This window comes from Protopterus annectens, chromosome 6.part0 (genome assembly GCF_019279795.1).
Source record: "Protopterus annectens isolate FY-2018-M chromosome 6.part0, PAN1.0, whole genome shotgun sequence".
NCBI lineage: Eukaryota > Metazoa > Chordata > Ceratodontiformes > Protopteridae > Protopterus > Protopterus annectens.
In genome coordinates, this window is record NC_056737.1 from 30,380,695 (window position 1) to 30,402,712 (window position 22,018).

At 37.6% G+C, this 22,018-nt stretch overlaps 1 protein-coding gene across 2 annotated transcripts in view; it reads right to left on the minus strand.

The window, feature by feature from the left end:
• Window positions 1-22,018, minus strand: part of HEATR5A (HEAT repeat containing 5A) — a 2,570,019-nt gene that overhangs the window by 1,946,886 nt on the left and 601,115 nt on the right. For both annotated transcript variants that reach the window (XM_044073826.1, XM_044073825.1), the window contains exon 9: window positions 13,809-14,059. In XM_044073826.1, coding sequence (XP_043929761.1) covers window positions 13,809-14,059 — 251 coding nt within the window. The remainder of the gene's footprint in view (window positions 1-13,808; window positions 14,060-22,018) is intronic.

A 22,018-nucleotide genomic window follows, 5' to 3' on the forward strand; every position in this document is an offset into this window, starting at 1 on the left:
TCTTTTCTTTTCTTTGCCAATGTCTCTAAATATAAAGCAAATAAACAGGACCCCTGCCTAACCCTCTGTTCAAACTCAGCTAATCTGAGAGGAACCCTCTCACTTTATTTCTTGCCTCCGATCCTTCATATAACCTTCTAGTTAATCTTATTAATTTATCAAGGAATGCAAATGATTCCATTGCCCAACTCCCAGCTTACTCTGTTAAATGCTGTCTCTGTGTCAAGACTCAACACCAACAGAGGTATTTTCTTACATTCTGCTTCCCTCTCGATCATCACTGTATAATAATGTTGTCTACTGTTTGCCTCCCTTCCACAAAACGATGTGAACCTTATCTATCCAGTTTAGCAGCATCTTTGTCATTCTTTTAGCTAGTATAGACATAGTTTAAAATTGAAACGGGTCTATGTGAAGCTGGGTCTGAAGGGCCTTTGCCATCTTTAGGTAACACAGCCACCAGAGTTTTCTTCCAAGATATTGCTGCTCACCCACCTTTTAAAATACTGTTAAACAAAATCTTCCTCATCTTTATCACTATCTTCCTCATTTATTTCCAAACTTCCTCAGGAATACCTTCTGTTTCTGGAGACTTTCCTGAAGATTGATTATACATCACTGTTTTTAACTTATCACCTCCTATCTTAACTGTTAGCTCATCAGCTTCATCTACCTCTTAACCCTGGCAAAAGAAAGTCTTCAATAAATATTTCTATTTGTGCTCTGTTGATTTCCACGTCTCTACTTTATAATATTCTTCATAAAATTTCTGAATATCTCTAAAGCCTCTACAGAATCTGTCGTTATTTTTCTTGTTATACATTCCTGAAGTTTGGCAACAACCCTTTCAATGATCTGATACCTAAGTCATTGTACTAAACATTTTTGTGCTCTGGAGTTGCTGTCAAAAATAGCTGCTTAACTGCAATCTTTTTAAACTCATGTATATTATCAGCTACTCCTTTATTTTCTCTTTAGCACTCTGAATTTGCTCCTCCTCTTGTTCTGAGAGACTTCCCTTACTCTGTAATACTTTAACCTTTGTCAGCCCCTCTAATAATTTTGTTTCTTAACCATGTATCTTTCTCTTTTATTTCAACCCTATTTTAAACTCTATTTTTATTTTATCCCAGTCACTTGCTATAACTTCTGAAGGTATTGCTATCTTCCCCAATAATGCCTGAATAATTTCCACTACCCATTCCTTAAATTCCTCTCTTTTTAACAGGTAGGTGGTAAAGCTCTAGTGTCTTAGTTTTTATTGGTGCACAATTAGAAATAGTTATTGGATGTGTCACGAACCTCTCAAGTAAATGAACATGTTCCTGTGAAATACAATTTCTACCTAGTCTAGCCCAGTGATTATACCTTGGAGAATAATATGTAAATTCCATCCAATTTCATAATATTAAATTCATATCTTCCATACCAAACATTTTCGCAACTTTCTTCGGAAATCTACTCTCTTTTGTTATATTGTCCCTTCTATATTCCATTGAAATATTCTTCTCACTATTGCAAATCAAATTCCATTCCCCACCTATAAATAATATTTCCTGTTTAAAGCGGTTTACTTCTCCCAAAAATGTTCTTAAACTCCACAAAAGCAGTTTTCAGTGGAATATAAATACATGCCTTTAAAATATTCTGCCCTTGCCAACAGCTCTGTACTGCAACTGTACCTTTAAATTCTGCATTTCCTTCAGCAAAGAATACTCAAAATTCTCAAGATTAACTGCTTGCACCTGCAGACACCTTGTCTCCATGGAAATGTACTCAGCAATACGGCTTTCTAATTTTCACAAAGAAATGAATGCATCATTGCCCTCAGCTGCAGACATCTCCAATCCACTGAAAATTGGCCAGTAGAAAACAAGTAAGTTAATATCGCTGCAGTTGTAGAAAGCATAGCATTTTCATGGCTTTCATTATTTTGTGTTATTTTTAAAACCTACATGCTTACAAAAACAGCCATTTACAGCTAAAGGCAGGAATCTAGACATTCGCCCTTGTAAAATAAAAAGAGAAAATATTCTAATTATACATACAATATAATCAGTGCGCTTTTACAACCCACCTCAAAAGCCCGTGATCACAACATATGAACATTTAACTTGATTTTCCCAGCCTTTTTCTCGTTATATTATAAAACCCATATTTCTTACCCCTAAAAAAGCACTCGTTTACTTTAATATCTAATACATGCAACAGTCGTTGAAAAGACTCCCACATTTAAAACACCCCCTGACTATACACTAAATAAAATTGGTTTACTGTTTATAACATGCAGTTTATGCCATGAAATGCTTTATACAAATACTAATGCAAATAAACATTGTTTTACTTACTGTTAGTTTCCTCTATTCTAAACATAAATGATATAAAGTGGGGTATATGCTTTACAAGCCACCCACAAGTTTAACAAAGTTATTCAGCTACTTTTTCCTTGTAGAACCACATTTCACAAATGTGTTAAGATGCTGTATACTCTTCCATTTATTCACTAATTTCAGAGTTGCTGGTCTTCTTCAAGACCAATATTAGTAAAGATGCAATTATACCAGAAGAAAGAGTTGATTCTGCCAAAATTGTGCAGAAGGACAAAGTATTAAAAATTGGAGAGAGCAGAGTGTTTGTATACACTTTGGCAAAATCAACTCTTTCTGCTGGTATAATTGCATCTTTACTAATATTGGTCTTGACTGCTTTCTTATGGAAAGGTTTGGAGAATACATTCAATGTGCCTTTCCAATTAAGAAATCCTGCCATGGAACAACAGTCCAGTTGTTTATTTGTGTTTTCAGAGAATTAATAAAGTTCCTGTGATAAAGCAGAAAATCACAGGTTTTCTCTGTATGTTCTAACTGTATTTTTTTTAAACAGCTCTTTTTGAGAAAGCTCATAATCAGCCAGCTTTTTTCTTCATGTCTTTCTCTGATTTTTGGATTTTTATCAGTTCATCTAAATGGTTAGTGAAAGCCTCTTCTATTTTTTCCAGTGTTTTATTTGAACTGATACAGCTCTTCAATGTTTTATTTATTTTAATCACCCATGAGTTTGATTTATTTTTTCCTCTGAATTATTGGAAGCCATCTCTTGAATCAAAGCTGAAGCTTGAAATGCTTTTTGCTAAACAGCTGCAGAACCCTTCCCACACAGTCTTCTCTCTTCACCTTTTCCAGTTGATTTTCTTTCATTTTTTCCAATTTTCATCTTTGATAGCATCCTGGTAGTGTATTTACTAGCCATTGACTGAATTCTACAAAAAAAAAAAAAAAAAATAATGGCACTCCTTTTTCTTAGTTTCTGTTTTCACACTGGAACAGCTGAAGTTATGCTGTTTATCAGTGTGTAGCCATCTTTGAAGTCACCATGGTCGCAGATCCTTAAGGAGTGTAAGCAGTCATAGAGAGGACTATATTCATAAAATAGCAGAAAGTATAATATGAACTAAACCAATTAGGGAATGGAGAAAGGAGATTCTGCCAGTAGGGATGACTGCAATTAGGGGTACAAAGAATAGGCAAAAGGGGGCTGGAATTTCTTGGAGGAAACTGGCAAAGGAACCACGGTATTGGGAACAAATAATTAGAGAGGAAAAGGTAACAGAATGGGAAGAGGCGAAGAAGACATCTGGATTGCAAGCTAGTGATTGCCTTCCTTATGAGGGACTGACATCAAGAGTATAGATGAAAAGAAAGGGAAAGGGGAATCCGAAATGAAAGCCTTGCACTGGTTGAGTTTTAAACTGAATCGAGTACAGAAGCTGCTGTCAAAAAAGGGATAAGGCATACAAAATATTACATGATAACTATAGGAAGCAATTAGAGGAAGCAGAAATGGTTGGGAAAATAGATAAGATAAGCAATTTACAAATAAATAATGGGAGGACATATGTATGGCTCCCAAATATGCAACAAAATCTAAAAGATTTAGCATTTTTGCCTAGAAGTGTTTGTGTTTATACCCCAATCAGACTCCAAAGAATTTTTTCTCAGATAAATGGCAAATGCTGGAGGTGTAATGGGGAAGAAACACGTATCTGGGAGCAAATGTTCTCAGAGTGTAATGAGCTGTCTGACTTTAAAAATTCCCTACAGAGTATTTTGCCAAGAATACTGGGTGAGCAAATGAGTTTAATTAAGGATTTTGTTTTCATAGGTTCATAGGTAGGTACTAGGCTATCAGCCCAAGGGCCTATGTAAGCCTAGCCAAAAGGTTCCCTGGCTTACGCCACCCAAAAAAGTTATTTTCCTGTGCCACTGTCGAGCAGAGACACAGAAGTGACCCCCGGGGTGTATTTCATATTTCCCATCCACTCATCAAGATTTTTCTTGAAGAGTGCTAATGAAGAACTTTGATTGACATAGATGGGTAGCCTGTTCCAGAGTATGGGAAGTCTCGGGGACAGGAATCTATCCCTCCAGCATGTCCTGTTTATTGTGGTGACAAGGTTTAGGTCCCTAGAGCATGTAGCTCAGAGGGATTGGGATTTCTTTAGGTGTAGCATGTCCAACAGCTCTTGGTGTGCCATAGCTTTAAATGTTAGGCAGAGATCACCTCGGAGTAGGTGATATGCTATGGAGTAAAGCTGGAGTTTTTGAGGCGGTCAGTGTAGGGCATTTGTTTGAGGCCAGTAATCCTCTTTGTGAGGTATTTCTGTGGCCTTTCCAGCTGCTGCAGATGTCTTGCGAGGTACATTCCAAAAGGGGCGTTGTACTCTATAATGGGTCTAATGAGTGTCGGGTAGAGGGAAACAATTACCTCTTTTTTCCTGGATGAGAACCCTTTTATGATGAGGTGTGCCACGTAGAAGGACTTCCTGACTACTGTGGCGATATGACTATCAAAGGAGAGACTACTGTCCACCTGGGTCCCAAGGTCTCATCACACATTCGGTGTTAAGTAGATTGCTGCCTATGTGGTAGTTCATGGGTACAGAGTTTTTACCAAAGGGGATGACGCTGCACTTTTTGGCATTGAGCTTGAGGCCATGGCTCTGACACCAGGCATCTGTCTCAGCGAGGCCCTTCTGTAGGATGTCTACGTCATTTGGAGACTTGACTATGGCTCCTAGTTTGCAGTCATCTGCAGAAGCCTTCTGTGTTAGCCTGTATTTCAGAGAAGTAGATACCAAACAGGAGAGGTCCCAAGACAGAACCCTGTGGTACCCCACTTGTCACTGCTTTGAGATCAGATTTGGAGTATGCAACATTTACAGTGTGGGTTCTGTCAGTGAGCCAGTTGGCAACTCATCTTGTGACGTATGGATTTATACCTAGTTTAGTGAGTTTAGCTATAATTCCAGAATGTGGGATGGTGTCGAAAGCCTTGGTGAGGTCAAGATAGGCTGCGTGAACCACCTTACCCTCATCTGCGGCTTTGGTGACTGCCTCAAAGAAGTCGATCAGGTTCAGGAAGCATGATCTGCCTTTCACAAACACGAACTGGGTGGGATCCAGAGTTTGGGTGGGATCCAGAGTTTGGAGGTTACCAATGTCTTTGTTTATGAGTTCCATGATGATACGTTCCATGGCCTTGCAGACCAGGCTCGTCAGGCTAATAGGTCAATAGTTCCCGGGATCAGTGGTGGCTCCCCTGTTGTGGAGTGGGATAACTGTTGCTGTGCGCCATTCAGTGGACACAAAGCCAGATGCGAGGCTATTACTGAACATGGTGCTTAAATGGGGAGCCAATTCGTTCTGAAGTTCTTGTAAAACACAGCCTGGGATTTTGTCCGGTCCCATGGATGCTGTGTTTTTGGCTTTAGAGAGTGCATCTTTTACCTACATAGTTGTGATTACAGGGACTCTGCATTCGTCCTGTACAGATATGTGCCCTTTAGGGGGTGAGGGGAGGGGTAAAGTTAGCACTGAACCTATCTGCTAGGATGTTGGCAATATCAGTTGGTTCTGTAATTTTCATGCAGTTGTGCTGTAACTCAGAGAATATCTGGGTGTTGCCATCGAGATTCTTGACATATTTATAGAATGCTTTGTGGTTGTCCTTAGAATTAGTGGCGATTTTGTTTTCATAGCTAGCTTTGGAGGATCTTATAAGGGATCTCGGCTTCTTACTGAGGCTGACCAGCGAGCTCCACTACTTATGGGATTTTACTCTCTTTTGCAACACTTTCTTCCTTCTGTTGTACAGTTTGTTTATGGCAGGGGACCACCAGATTGGCTTCCTTTTTTTTGAGGACAGCGTCTTGGTTCTTTCTGGGATAGCACGATCCATGCACTTGTGTAAGTGCTTACAGAGTGCATCTGTGTAGGATGCAGCAGTTGTAACTATATTGTCCATCTGCATGGGTGTCATGAAATTCACCACTTCTGTCTTAAGCATAAAGTTGGTTTTGGAGAAATATTTTACCGTGGTTTCCTTAATGGAGGTGGAGGCGGGATATGGATATCAAGGGTGATTAGCTTATGGTCGGATCGGACCAACGAGGAGTTGACTTCAGGTGTGGAACACTGGTCACTCATATTGGTAATGACTAGGTCTAGGATATTGTTGCCCCTGGTGGGGGTGTGGATAAGTTGATCCAGGGCATTGGAGTTTTTTAAGCTGGATTACAGGATATGAATTGCCTAGCCTTAGTAAGGCCTTGTTAACTTTAACTCTGGTGGCTACCAAAGCAATTGCTTAAAAAAAAAAAAAAAAAAAAAAAGGAAATCATTGTCTAAACCAGCCATACTGAATATTATAGTACTGTATATTATATTATATTATAGTATATTATATATTATATTATATATATAGTATATTATAGTAGTGAATATTATAATAGAGACAAAAGAACACGAAGTGGGATCTTTAGAAAATGGAAGGAGTAAATTACATTTTGGGAACAATGCATTCAGAAAAAATCTTTGAATGAGGAATAAAGTTTACGAGGAGGCAAGAACTAAATAATTTATGTAATGTTGCTTTAATTATATGGTATTGAACAATATGTCTAATGTGTAATGATTGTAAATGTGAACTTGTTAATATGGCTTGATTACTTTTATATAAATGTAACTTTGCTTATGTCACAAGTCATAATTCAATAAAGGTGTTTAAAAAAGACGATGCTATTGTGGACTGCAGAGACACATTTTGACATCTAACATGGGTTCACAGCTGTTACACTACAAAAAACGCAAAAAAATTACCTCCAGTGTCAAACAAAAAAGGAAGAGACAAAATCTTTTCAAGAACACTTAGCAGGGGAGCACCATTTATGAGGTCATAAACACTGCAAGGTACCATCCACAGTTGTCTTGTCAATACTATTGCATTTCTAATGCAATGCTATAAAGACACTAGGTATGGAATCATATTTAGACAGTCATGTAATACTTCCTATAAAACATGTAACAATTCAACATGTCTCAGTGTTTCATCGGAATAAACATGGGGCTCCACCTGCTCAGTTTGTGCTCCACAGTGGAACCATTGGTTTTGTCAGAAGAGAAGACAGCCTAGCCAGAAATGTAGTTTGCATTGTTGATTTACAAACACAGTCAAGAGTTCTGCTGGGTCATTGTGGAGTCTGAGTAACACTGAGTAACTAGCACTACTGAGTTAATCAAAACCTGAGCACCAAAGAACTCAGCCCTTATCTTAATCATTGGCAAATGTGTTGTACCTGGGAAGTGCTTCAGTTTTGGATTTAGGATCCAGAAAGGATGCGGTGCCCCAAGCTGAAGGTAATGATTACAACCCACTCTGATTCCTGGCTAGCAGTTGATGTCAGACAAATTTGCATTTGTTAGTTATGGATAATCAGTAAAAAGTTTTGTGCATGAGGTTTTTCAGGTGGTATATATGCGTTTTACCTTAGACTGTTAAGAGGCTGTTCGCTGAGAATGGTTTACTTTGTTGTGTTTCTGCTTATACTGGAACAGGGTTTTTTGTTGTGAATAGTTGACATCGTTAGTGTTTTAAATAACACTGGAAGGTGACTGTCTGTTCTGAATGGCTTAGGATGATAAAAGTATTACATGAATCAAAATCAAAGCACCAAAAACTCTGCTAGTCTGCTAATGAGTTGCGCTATGTGGCTGTGGGTAATCTTTGGTGTAAGTGGATTTCTATGGGCTGGCTACCTTGATGTAGTACAGAGGTCTGTCACAGTGCAATTCTGCTAGTATATGGCAGTTAAGGGTGGACATCTGTGGGACTGACTGTGATACATAGGTTAGGTATATCACAGCACAGAACCCTTACTAAAAGCTGTGGAAGGTAAGCAATTTATTTAACTGTAGCAGTGTTATAAAACCCTACCTAGGAAGTTTTATGACAGTAAGGTGTTACAGGCCAGTACATAACCACAGGTCAATTGCTTTTGTATTTGGTAAGCATGTACTAACTTAGAGATGGACAATCAACCTGGGGCAGCATGGATGATTAGGGGGAATATGGATGACTTGGGGGGGAAACAGTAGTATTAGTCCTTAGCATACAACAGGGAAAAATGGTTACACTCCTGAAAGAAACGCATAGCAACCTGTTTATTTGTGACCATTTTCATGAAAAAAGTGCCCTTATAACATTTTTGGCAATTTATTGTCTTTGCATTTAAGGGGTACTGGAATTACATTTTCATGCTAAATGTATTGTGGGAGGAGGGCATCAACTCACTAACTAATTTATAAACTAATTTTTCAGCAAAACAAGCACAGGTAATTAGTCAACCACTATAATCTGTTCATGATGGAGTACCCACACTGCTTAATATGCATGTGTTACACTGTCTGTGACGTTAGAGGCCCCAAGGAGATACTATGCCAACTTTAGTCTGCACTGCCTTTTAGAAAAGCTCATAATAAAGGCATTTATATATAGCAGCCCATCTGTCTAGTAACCTAAGCAAATAATACAAGCTACAGTACATAACATAAAAAGCTACTGGAAAGCAGCAGCGCTAGGTACTGAAGCCTGAAATTTTTTCCAAAATATTTCCACGTGTTTTGATAAAATCTTACATAATATCTAGTGATCCTGCTCATGGGTGGAGGTGGGAATGAAAATCTGGGATTAGTGCCCAACCCAGTATATTTTGACAGAAACTATTAGTGCAGCTAGAAGCTGGCTAAAGCATAATATCATGCATTCAAGCATTTCTTTTTTTCAGTGTCTGGCCCTGATGAAGTACCACACTGGATACATGAGCACAAACAAATTAACATACAAAACAAAAACTATATTATTGCACACCGTAGCCCCAATTATCCAGCACAAATTCCATGCACACACAACTGTGTCAAAATATAACAATTAGACAACTAAATTTCAGTTTGGAAAGCAATGGAAAATCCACCTAAAACCTAACTTTAAGGTCATATTTTTAGGGTATCCACTGCTTTTTATAGCATATTTTCCTACTTCTTTCCTCTCCTTTGTTTGAAAGCATTTTCGGCCATGAAACAATATGGAAATTGGTACAATAGAAATTCATAAATTCAATGTCTAGAAATTTTAAGCACATTTTCCTTTTCTTCCTTACACAGTAAATAAATGCCTGAAAATGCACTAGAAACTAAAATAATAAGACTAAAACAAAAAAAAAAATGTAAACATCATACAAACAGTATCATGTTTAAGTGAAAGAATAACACAAACAGATAGGCAGCGTAGAAGCAATCCAATAGTAATCCAAGTTTATTGCATGAAAATGTCTACTTTAAAGAGTGTATCAAGCGACAACAAGTTCCTAAGGGGTTAAGGTATTGGAAGTATCCAACAGGGCTTGATGAAAATACTGTATTGCATAAGGAACTCCTGCAACTTTTCGATCGGCAGGTGTGTGAATTGTTAGACAATCAAGCGACAACAAGTTCCTAAGGGGTTAAGGTATTGGAAGTATCCAACGGGGCTTGATGAAAATACTGTATTGCATAAGGAACTCCTGCAACTTTTCGATCGGCAGGTGTGTGAATTGTTAGACATTTTAATTAAACATAACGGATACAAGTTGGATGAACTAAATACACAAATAGCAACACTTGATGCTAAAATAATACAAAACAAAGCTTACACAGCCTGCCAAAATCAATATTGCGAAGTTTTTATACAGATAGATAATCATAGTAAATTGGTTTCATACAGGAAAGCCTGCAAACTGCAAACAGATCAGTTGGATTATTCCAACGGAATAGCCTATCCAAAACCACCACGTGGCCAGTGTCATACTGAACAGCGAGGAGAGGGAGCTGTTTCCTCAAACAATAATGGTAGACAAACCAACGATGAAGCGACAGCAACAAATCAACAACCAACCCCTTTAGAGGAAGCTACCCTTCGCAGATCGGAGTGGTTATGCAACAAGGACAATTATCCAGCAAGGGGGAATTCAAGATATACATGGAGGAGGTAGAGAACGGGCTCACGTTCAAGGAACAATTACAACTGGACTTGGTAAGTGAACAAACTTTGTATAGTACCTACCAGCTAGTAACTAATGCCACGGGAGATTACAAAATTTATAACTATAGTGCCGTAGCCCTGAATGTTGAACATGCCAATATTGTCAGTAAAGGATGTACATTCATACCAAAGAGGGGGGCAAAAATTACTGACTTAATACCAGAATTGAAGTTATTTACCAGAAAAATGAATTTAGCTGTAATATTTCAGGATGCTGCAGCAACACAAAATAATCCATTACACATTCCTAGTAGCTTTAATCCTGTTTTACATCCCAAGATAAAGTTATTTGAAGAGATGTGTGATTTAGATTTTAGATACCAATTGCAGCAAAAAGCAACATACTATGAAAGTAATACTTCTAAGCAACAACAAAATATGTTAAATGATTTAAAGCAAAGAGGTGATTTACGAATTATGCAGCCCGACAAAGGGGGTGGGCTGGTAATAATGAATGCAATGGACTATAATCAGTTAATTTTGCAAATATTGTATGAAGATGCATATATTGAAGCTTCTATTAATGAAATTATCATTTCCAATGCTAGAATTGATTATTACCTGGAGGATATGATTATGCAAGGGCAAATAACTAGAGAGGCCCATGCATATATGCACGTACAAAATCCCGGAATACCAATTATTTTTGGAGCTCCCAAAATTCACAAGGATTTAAAAAATCCACCTTTGCGTCCAATTGTGGATGCTGGTGGTTCCAAAACATATTTCATGGCAAAGTACATAGACATGCAATTGAAGGAAAAAGTGTTTGAATTACAATATATTTGTTGTGATTCCTGGGATTTTCTTTCAAAGGTTAACATGTTGAAAATTTCCAACATTCATGATATTACATTCATTACAGTGGATGTTAAGGATCTTTTTACATGCATACCTCAAGATATAGGCTTGGAATGGTTCACTGAATTTTTACAGAAAAAATGGTTACAGCCCAAGATGACATCAACACTCTATCACATCTTTTGCAATTGGTATTAACCAATAATTATCTATACCATGACGGTCATTACTTCAAACAAATTAAAGGGGTAGCAATGGGCTCCCCTGTAGGCACATTGTATACTAATGTAGTTATGGCCGTGTGGGAAGATAAATATTTGTTTCAGTCACAATATATGGAACATGTACAAATGTATTGTCATTTCTTGGATGATTTCTTTTTCATATGGAATGGTCCCATAGAGGTTATTGATGAATTTATGCAATTTATAAATAATTGTACTGATTTTCTGAAGTTCACTACTGCAGTGGTAGTGCTGCGGTAGCGTTGTCGCCTCATAGCAAGACGTTGTCCCGTTCGATTCTCAGCTAGAGCATCTTCTGTGTGGAGGCATACGTGAATGGGGCGTGCCTTCGTTGAAGGCTGTGCATCAGGGCTGGTAACCTGGTACGTAAAAATCCACTACCAATCATTAGCGGACTGGAGTTCCGCTGTGGCGACCCCTAACCGGGAAAAGCCAAAAGACACAAACAAACAAACACATGAAGTGGGATATGACAAGATATCATATTTAGATGTGTTTTGTTAGCCAAAGATGCATCACAATGTTATCTAAAAGCTGGCATATTTAGGAAAAATACTTATTCTAACAAGTTCTTACACTTTACCAGCAACCATCCCAATCATGTGAAAAAAGCTGTTTTAAAGGGACAAATGGTCCGTGCAGCTCAGATGGTCACTGACATAGATAATTTTATGGAAGAATGTCAATATATTGGTGGTATGTTTTTAAACAGGGATTACCCCAAGCATTTTATAGATAGTATTATCACTGAAGTAGTGTACAAAAGGAACATAGGGTTTTACAAACCTTTATTATCAAAAGGTAGTATAGCCAATCCACACTCACAGACAGCGGAATTATCCTCAAATGCAGTACAAACAAGGGAACAACCGAATACAAACAAGTACGGTAATGTAGGTTTTATAACAACATATACCAATGATTTTGCAGATATTATTCGGCTTATGCAGAAAAATTGGACATTCATTACAGGTCACATAAATTTAACCAAAATTTTAGGCACACAACCTTTGGTTACTTATAAAAGGGATTGGAACTTGAAAGACTAGTGCAATGCATGTTCTAAAATGGTAGAAAAAACTCAAGGTAAAATGAGAAAATGCAATATGTGTACATATTGCAATTATATTTTAGAAGTAGACCAGTTATCAATAATGGGAATACACATTACTATTCCAGGATATTCTAATTGCAATACAATGGGCGTTATATATGCAGCAATATGCTCACACTGTTCTGCCTATTATATAGGCAAAACAGAACGGAAGTTAAAACAACGCATATATGAGCATATTCATGACATCAGCAAAAATTCACATACCAACGCACTTTATAGACATATAGAGCAAAATCCAACACATAAATTCAAGTTTGTAGTATTAGAACAAATTCAACAAACCCCAAGGAAAGGTCCTTGGAAAATAATTTTAGAATCAAGGGAATATTGGTGGCAAGTTTATTTAGATGCCACACAATTCCCAGGTTTAAATGATTCCACTTCTATTACAAGCATTTTAAAGTTAAAAGTTTATAATAGATAGGGCATTGTGCAATGTTTAATATAATATAAAATCATAGTTTTAGTAACTGGATTTAAATATATGCAATTGTCTTTTAATATATCTAATCAACTTAACTGAATAATTGATTTTAATTAGTATGCAAGGCTTACTATATAATAAGCTGATTTTATTGTAATGATTGTCTGAGGAAGGCTGGTGTCACAGTCGAAAGCGCTAACCTATTTCAATAAACTTGGATTACTATTGGATTGCTTCTACGCTGCCTATATGTTTGTGTTATTTGGTTTGGTTTGTTTGCTTTATCTTATTAAGTGAAAGAATGTTATGTTTAAGAAAATTAATGATACAATAATTACACCAAACTTTTCTCTTAATACCCATCTGCTTCATCTGCTACAAAAGTAAAAGTAAATGGCTGAAACTGTCAGTTTCAGCAAGCTGCATTATAATACTCAGTACTGCTTCAGTACACACAGACTTGCACTTCAAGTCAACTAATTAATTATCCCAATACCTAAAACTGCTCAGTTAAACTTAGATGTTTTGGTCATTAGTCCAATGTACTCTCTACCCTTGAGACTAAGCAAAGTACATGCTTCCTTTTCCCACTGAGTTCCTTGAGACCCAAGGCCAGGTGCTACTTTGTTGTAAGTAATCTTGTGCAAAATGCATACATTAAACAGTGTCATTTAGTGCATACACTAACTACTAACACAACTACTTACCTTATGTTATCAAAATTTATGCTGAACAAAAGACTTTAAATTGAAACTACTTTCAGTGTTTACTGAACTGTTCCACTTGATAAACATAAATAAAAGTATACCTTTCCCTTGTGATGAGGAATTCCTAATGGGCACTGCTGAACTGCTCCCAAGAGGGCTGCAACAGCAAAGCTGTAGCCAGTCATTGCTTCTGCAGAAGACTTGAGTGCACCAATCCGTTCAATACAACGATCCAGAAGTACTGATGCATATGAGGGAAGTGCCACAGCAATACAACGCAGACACCAAGCAGCTGCTAATCGAGCTGAAACACTAGGATGAAGGAGTACTGAAATAACAGTATCCAGTAGTCCTACAAAAAAACAACAACAAAAAAAATCAAATAAATCTGAGGACACGTGGCTTCCATATTAACCACAATAAATTAGAATGTTATATAGGGGACCTCAGTTCCATAAACACATTTTCCAAAAGCAATACCTGCATCATAAACAAGTTCTTGTAACATAAAAAAAATACTGCAAAAGAAAACATGGTAATGCAATATTAAGAAATTTTACTTTCACAGGGCACTATACTACTCTTTTGCCTCACAGTTTTGAACTTCTTAGACAAAATTAATAATTATAGATTTTCTTTCCTTTTTTAAGAGTATTTACCTGAAGTCCACATTGTACTTGTTTGATCATAGAAGGAAGCTCCAGTCTCAAAGTGTGTTATCACTTCACAACAACTTGCACTTTTAAGACATAGTGAATGACATTTTAAAAAAATAGCTACATTTTTGCCATCCAATCTTCTGTGTAGAAAGGAGACAGGCTCTGCGCGCGTGCGTGTGTTTGTCTGAAACCCATAAAAAATCAATGCTTCACCTTACAATCACCAAGTAGTTATTTTTAAATCAACAGTTGCAGTTGTAGCACACTTTGTTTTTACAGAAGTGTGGCCAAGACCAGCTCACACAAATGGCATGAGAATTATTACTATTTTTTTAAACGCCTTTATTAAATTATCACTTAAGGCTAAAGCAAATATACATTAATATATACATATTAAATGTATTACGTTTCTGTTACTGTATCTGTTAAATATACATTAACAGAAAAGAAAACAAACCATATTAACTTTTTTCCATTTACATAACCCGCGGTAGTGGTGCTGCGGTAGCGTTGTCGCATTCGATTCTCAGCTAGAGCGTCTTCTGTGTGGAGGCATGCGCGAATAGTCGTGCCTTCGTTGAAGGTTGTGCATCAGGGCTGGTAACTCGGCACGTAAAAATCTGCTACCAAACATTAGCGGACCGGAATTCCGCTGTGGCGACCCCTAACCGGGATAAGCCAAAAGACACAACAACACAATACATTCCATATGTTTACTTTCTTTAATGGCTAAATTCCCGATTTCTCTTAACCTCACTCCTTTTTCTCTTCCTGAATTTTATTCTGCATGTATTGCTCCCACAATTTCCATTTATATTTATGTTTGTTTATTTTTATTTATTTTACATTTGTTTACCAGGAAAGTCCGACTGGAACAAGGTCCATTTACAGCAGAGGCCCGGGGAGAAAAGCTCCATAACAACACAAATCCAACAAACAACAAAAAATTTCTGTACAGTGGCATATATACAATCAAGGAGATATATCATACATTAGTTTGATCTAAGCAAGCTTAGTATATACACAGTAATATTGGTAGAACAAAGCAAATATTGAAAGATGCAATCAAAAAAATTGCTGCTATTCGGGAGAATGTCACAGTGTGAGAAATAGTTTGCAGGATAGTAGACCCTAAAAAGGGAGTATTTGAGTGCTACAAATTAGCTGAGGTAAGCAGTGAAGAGATGAGAGTGGCAAGATTTGGAGGAGAACAGGAAAGCATTTATGCGATGCAAGGGCAGAGCCATGATTGCAAGAGGTGTGACTTAAGTGTCTTCTTGAAAAGTGAGATGGGTGGTGCTGAGGAGATATTTTGGGGAAGGTTATTTCATTCCTTAGAGATGGTGTGAGAGAAAAGACCTTTACCTGCAGTGTTACTGGCTTTGAATATGCAGAGCAGGGTTTTGTTGGAAGAGCGTAGAGGATGATTTGCTGAATATTGGTTTAGTAGTTGGTTTAGGGCTGGGGTTTTCTGAGGGTTCCTTATTATGTTGAAGGTGAGTACTAGCTGGTGATAACTAATTAGCTGAGGGAGTTCTAACCACTGTAGTTGTTTTAGGGCAAGACAGTGATGACTTCTAAAAGTGGAGCTATTTGCGAATTTTGCAATTTTATTGTAACTTGACTCTAGTTTGTTTAGGTCTGTTTTCCTGATATGAATTAGGATTGGTGATGCATACATTAGGGTAGACAAGAGGTGGGTTTGGGCTAGGGAGATTTGTGCTTGGTCTGATAGGAACTGTTTGTATTTGTATAAAGTTCCTAATTTCTTACGCACCTTTGTAATGGTCTGTGAGATATGGACATCAGAGTTTAGATCCTTATCTATTTCAGCCCCAAGCAGCTTAGTATGGGGGGAGGGGAAGATTGTGGTCCCATTTTTGGAGGTGATAGTTAAGGTAGGAGGTGTGGTTTTGGATTTATTGGGGGTAAAAAGGAGTAGTTTGGTCTTGTTGGGGTTTAAAATAACTTGGATATCAGTAATCCATTGTTCCACCGAGCAGAAGGATTCTTGGGTACATTTTTGAAGAGTGGTTGTGGAAGGGGCTGAGCAGATTAGTGTGGTGTCATCTGCATATTGTATAAGTGATGCATGCAGGGTTGAGGTATGCAGTTTGTCAGTGAAAATGGTGAATAGTAGAGGACCCAGTACTGATCCTTGAGGAACGCCTATAGTAGTTGGTAAAAGAGGTGATAGTGTACCTTGCCATTTAACTGATTGTTTTCTATCAGAGAGATAGTTTTTGAACCAGAAAGTAGTGGATGGGGCGAAGGACAAGGTCGACAAAGTGTCTAAGAGTAGGTCATGGGAGACCATATCAAATGCTTTTGATAGATCTAAGAATATGGCTGATACGAAGTTGTTGTTGTTTCTTAGTTGATTAACCTGATTGGTAAAGGAGAGTAGAGCAGTAGTTGTACTATGGTTTGGGCGGAAACCATGCTGTGTGGGGGAGAGGAGGTTATGTGAGGTTAAGAAGTGCATTACCTGGGTGTGAATACATTTCTCCAGAAGCTTGGGAAAGGGGGGATAGGATAGCAATTGGCCGGTAGTTTGATAGTTCATAGGAGTTACCGCCTTTGTGAAGGGGGAATAATATATGACACTTTCCATAGTTGGGGTATATAGAGTGGTTTATAAGAACTGAGACAGGGTAGGCTAGTGACTCTGCAGCTAATTTTAGAAAATTAGTGGGTAAACCATCTGCTGCGAGAGTGACTGGTTTTAGTTTAGAGAGTTTTTTTCTAACTGTGGAGGTTGGTATAGGTGAGAGTGTAAAGGTGGGTATGTTAGTTTGTTCTACAGCTGGGGTGAATTTAGAGTTATTGTTGGATAGTTGGGTAGATAATGCAAGGATAGATTCAGTTAAGTGATGGCTGAATTTAGAAGCTATGCTATCATTATCAGAATTGTTCTTGGGAGATGGGGTGGTAGTTTTGCCGGGTTTTAGAAGGGTATTGATAACCTGCCAGAACTTTTGGGGGTTTCTGAAGTGCTTGTTTTAGATGTCTAGGAAGTTATTTTTTTATCTATTTTTGTTTGGTTTTTGGCCTTATTTCGAAGTTCTTGACATTTTTGTCTGTCTTGGATAGTGTTATTCTTTCTCCAGCTCTTCCAGCATTGTCTCTGGCTTTTAGTAAGGCTTTTGTTGTCCTATTTAGCCAGGGGGGTATAGTTAACTTAGTAATTTGCTCCTTCCCTTTTCTAAAAAACCTTGCCTTCCAGTTCATTTATTTATTTCAGACAATGAATTTCCATATTATAGTAACTGCTTTTTTGCAGCCAACAGAATTAAACTTAAGGCCTTCCTATGTCAAGGCAATTCAGATCCTATATCCCAGCTCAAAAAATCATATCCTTAGTTACAACCATTTGCTCACCCATTATTTCTAATAGAGTACTCCATACGAAAGTTTTAAAACCTACAAACGCATTACACTCCCAAAACATGTTCCCAGTTACCTCTTTCTTCTCCAACATACCTCTAACATTTGCCATCTCCCTGAAAAAAATTCTTTGAAGTTTGCTTGGTGTATAAAAATACCTATGCAAACACTTCCAAGCTAAGATCCTAAACTTTCTGGACTTTGCTGCATACTTGGGAGCCATACATAAGTCTTCCCATTGTTTTCTTGTAAATTGCTTTTCCAGTCTGTCTTCCCACTCTCCTCTTTTTTTGAGTCTTATAACTATCATGCAGCATTTTATATGCTCCGGTAATTATCCCTTTTTAACAGCAGCTTCTATTCTAGATTCAACAAAAAAACACCAGAGCAGGTCTAACTTAAGATTCCCCTATCCCTTCCTCTTTTTCTTTGACTCCAATATCAATCCCTGGCAGGGAAGGCAGTTTCTAGCCTGCAGTCTAAACGACTTCTTGGCCTCATCCCACATTATTACCTTTCCCTCTCTAGTTATTTGCTTCCAATAGCTTGGTTTCTTTATCAGTTCTCACAAATAAATTACAATCCTCTCTTGCCTATTTTCTGCACTCTTACTTGCAGTCATCTCTACTGTAAAATTTCCTTTCTCCATTCTCGTGTTGGCTCAGTTCGCTACTTTATGAATATAGTATTCCGTATTATTGAAGTCATAAAGAATTTACCTTATATGCCTTCAGTCAGGAACAGCACTTCAAGATGTGCAAACAGAAATTTTATTCTTATAGTGCTGGGAGACAATCTTCATAGCAGTTGGTAAATCAGTCTAACTTTACACAGAAAAACTGTATTTTTATACATTTTCCTTATCAACCTTGTCATGCAGTTTTCTTACATTACAATGACTGTGTCAACTAGAAAACCTTGCAAATGTCCTCATCCCTCGTGATTTTCACCTCAGACTTCACATGAACACCTTCCTATACATGACCCACCTACTTTCAAGGGGTCTTGTTTTCTGACCTTGGATGTTTCAAACCTTCCCTAGCAACAATGCACTCCTAGCCTGGAGAAGTCAGGCTAACAAATTCCTTTTACAACAGTTAATATGCCTCAGCTTCATACAACACTTACTTTTCCTTGGAACATATTAAAGGAATGCAGTTGAAACAAAGCAGTAACTCTAACTTATGAAGCTGTATTTTTCCCCAGCCCTGTATATGAAATTATATTTGCTTTTTAACAATCATATTATACATCATTAATGAAACTGAAATGAATATACATTTTAAAAAGCTGATCTTGTCTCCTAACAATTTCCTCCCTTTGACACTATCAGTGTCATACCATATATGGCCCCTGCATCATAATAATCATCTTCTGTTATAATAGAATTGTCATTGATTGGTACATGCAGTGGTATTTCATGTGGAGGTGAGGTTAAATATCTTACAATCACAGCCTTTAGAATAGAAAATCCCAAAATGATCACAAATATAATAAAAAGTACAATGACAATACCCTGCATTAGGCAGTGCTTGAAATCTGAACTTTGATCTTGCTGCGGAACACTGTGGAATAAATTATAAAGGCCCAGCACAGAAAGTTCTGTGAACTCCACACTGTTATGTACGAAATGGTGAGAGATCAGACACTTAACTATTCAGGGTGTGCAAACATATAGGCTAGAGATTATTTTTCTTCCTTTCTTTCCTCTCAACTGCAGTTCAAAGGAATGATGGCAATGTGTTTATTGTGTTGTTAAATGACTGACTGTTTTTAAGTACACTCACAGTAAGACGTTGTCCTGCTCGATTCTCAGCTAAAGCGTCTTCTGTGTGGAGACATGAGTGAATGGGCATACCTTCGTTGAAGGTTGTGCGTCAGGCCTGGCAAGCCGGTATGTAAAAATCTACTGCCAATCATTAGCGGACCGGAGTTCCGCTGTGGCGACCCCTAACCAGGAAAAGCCAAAAGATACAACAACTGTGTACTGTTTTGTTCAATGACTGACCTTGCTTTTCCGTATATAATGTTTCCTGTTTTGTTCAATGACTGACCTTGCTTTTTAGTATATAATGTGTACTGTTTTGTTGAATGACTGACTTTGCTTTTTAAGTATATGAGGTTCCTGTTTGTTGAATGACTGAGTTGCCTGTTAGTTATGTGGTGTCTGCTGCCTTGTGGAATGACAGAAATTTGCTTATTCCTTGTATGTAAAAGTTATAGTGGGTGGATCTCACAGGAACTAAGGACAAGTTTATGTGCACATAACAAAAAGACAATTATTTTCACACAAGGAGGTGCCTTGTGTTGAGGGCGGTACCCTTAAGGTTATAGTGGGTGGATCCCACACAACTAAGGACAAGTTGTTATTGTCTATGTGTATATATTAAACAGCAACTACACAAAAAAAAAAAGAGAGAAAAAAATTAACACAAGGTGGTGCCATATGTCGAGGGCGGTACCCTCAGGAAAAAAAGGTAAGAGGCATGATGTTTGCTTTGTGCTGCTTTAATGTACAACTAATGTCTGTGTTGTGTGATGTTATGTCTGGACAGAGAGAGAGAGGGAGACAGAAAAGTTAAAAGTAGAGTTAATTCAAATTTATGAGCCTACAGCATGTTGTGACGTAAGTGTGTCAGTTGTTAAGTGAAGTCCAGGTGTGACTATGTGAAAGTACCTTCAGGGGGTCCGAAAAAATGGTCAGTTCTGGACACAGTGATCCCAACTGCAATGCTGGAGCTGTAACATTTAAGCTCGTGATGCAACAAAAGCAAGGGGGGTGCTGTGGGAAAAGGCTGATCAAAACCTCTCCTCTGCCACTGCATGATGACAGAATTCATACCCTTCCTTCCCTGAATGGTGTGTGGATTGATAAAGTTATTTTTCTTTCCTGTGAACTACCAGGATCCAGGACCTGTAAGGTAAGTCTTAAAAGAAAGAAAGAAAGAAAAAAAAAAATATATATATGTGTGTGTATATATATATATATATATATATATATATATATATATATATATATATATATATATATATTAAAAACGAAGGAAAAAAGAGAGAGAAAACAATGGGAACAAAGATAAGCAACCAAGATTGAATCCCTGAAACAGGAACACCTGCATATTTTATGTAACATAGTTAAAGGAAGTTGTAAGTATTTGCATGACTGGTTATAGCTTACTAAGACGTGTTCTGGTGGGGTATTTTCCATTAAATGGAATAAATGGAACTTATGATAGGGATAAATTAATGAACTTTAAGGTATTTTGCAAAAAAAAAAGAGAGAAAAAAACTAAGTGGGGAACAAATGACAGTATTTTATTCTTGGTATACTGAAGCTCTAAAAAGTAAAAAGAGTCAGTATTAACGGGGTTTACTGGATGCTAATACACAACTGTTGCAACAGGTAAAAGATGTTAAGAAGGCATTACAGACCAGTAAAAGGGGATCCCTGTTTTGGAAGTATGGGAAAAAAAATAAGCATGGCCAAAAAGCAGAGACTTTTGAAGAGGATGATAATCCTCCAGTAGCTGCTGCACCCCCACCCCATATGTGCCAGTACGGGTGGCCCCTGTACAAGATTATGCTGTTTTTTCAGACCTCTGCATTTTTGAACACATGTTCCGCATGGTACTGTTATAAATCAACTTAGTTCCCCTTATCACCTCTTCTTTAGAACAGGCATCTGCAGTCAAAAAGGTTTCTTCTTTCTTCTTCCTATCATTCTCAACAAGCTTCTACCTTTCCAACAGGAGAGCTAGTGTTTGACATTACTGTGGCTCATCACAAACACTCACATGATAGGGCAGGACAAGAGGCTATTGGCTCTGCAGAAGATTTTTTGGCACCTTTTAAAAAAATGGGGGTGGCTAATGCTGATTTGCATACTATGTCTAAATGTTTTCTAACTGAAAGAAAAAAAAACATCCATGAAGGTTTAAGGAGAGATTTGAAAAAAAAAAATATTACAACCCTACTTTGACAGATTTAAACCAGCTGCTTCGGGAAGGTGCTTCAAATGAAATAAGAACACAGTTATTAAAAAGGCTAAAATAACAATTGCACGTAAAAATTAACTGCCAATCATTAGCAGACTGGTGTTCCGCTGTGGCGACCCCTAACCTGGAAAAGATGAAAGACACAACTCCCACAAGAAATGCACTAAAGGATTAACGGAAAGCATTGTTGTTGCTGCATCTTTCGGATTTTCCCGGTTAGGGGTCGCCACAGTGGAACTCCGGTCCGCTAATGATTGGCAGTAGATTTTT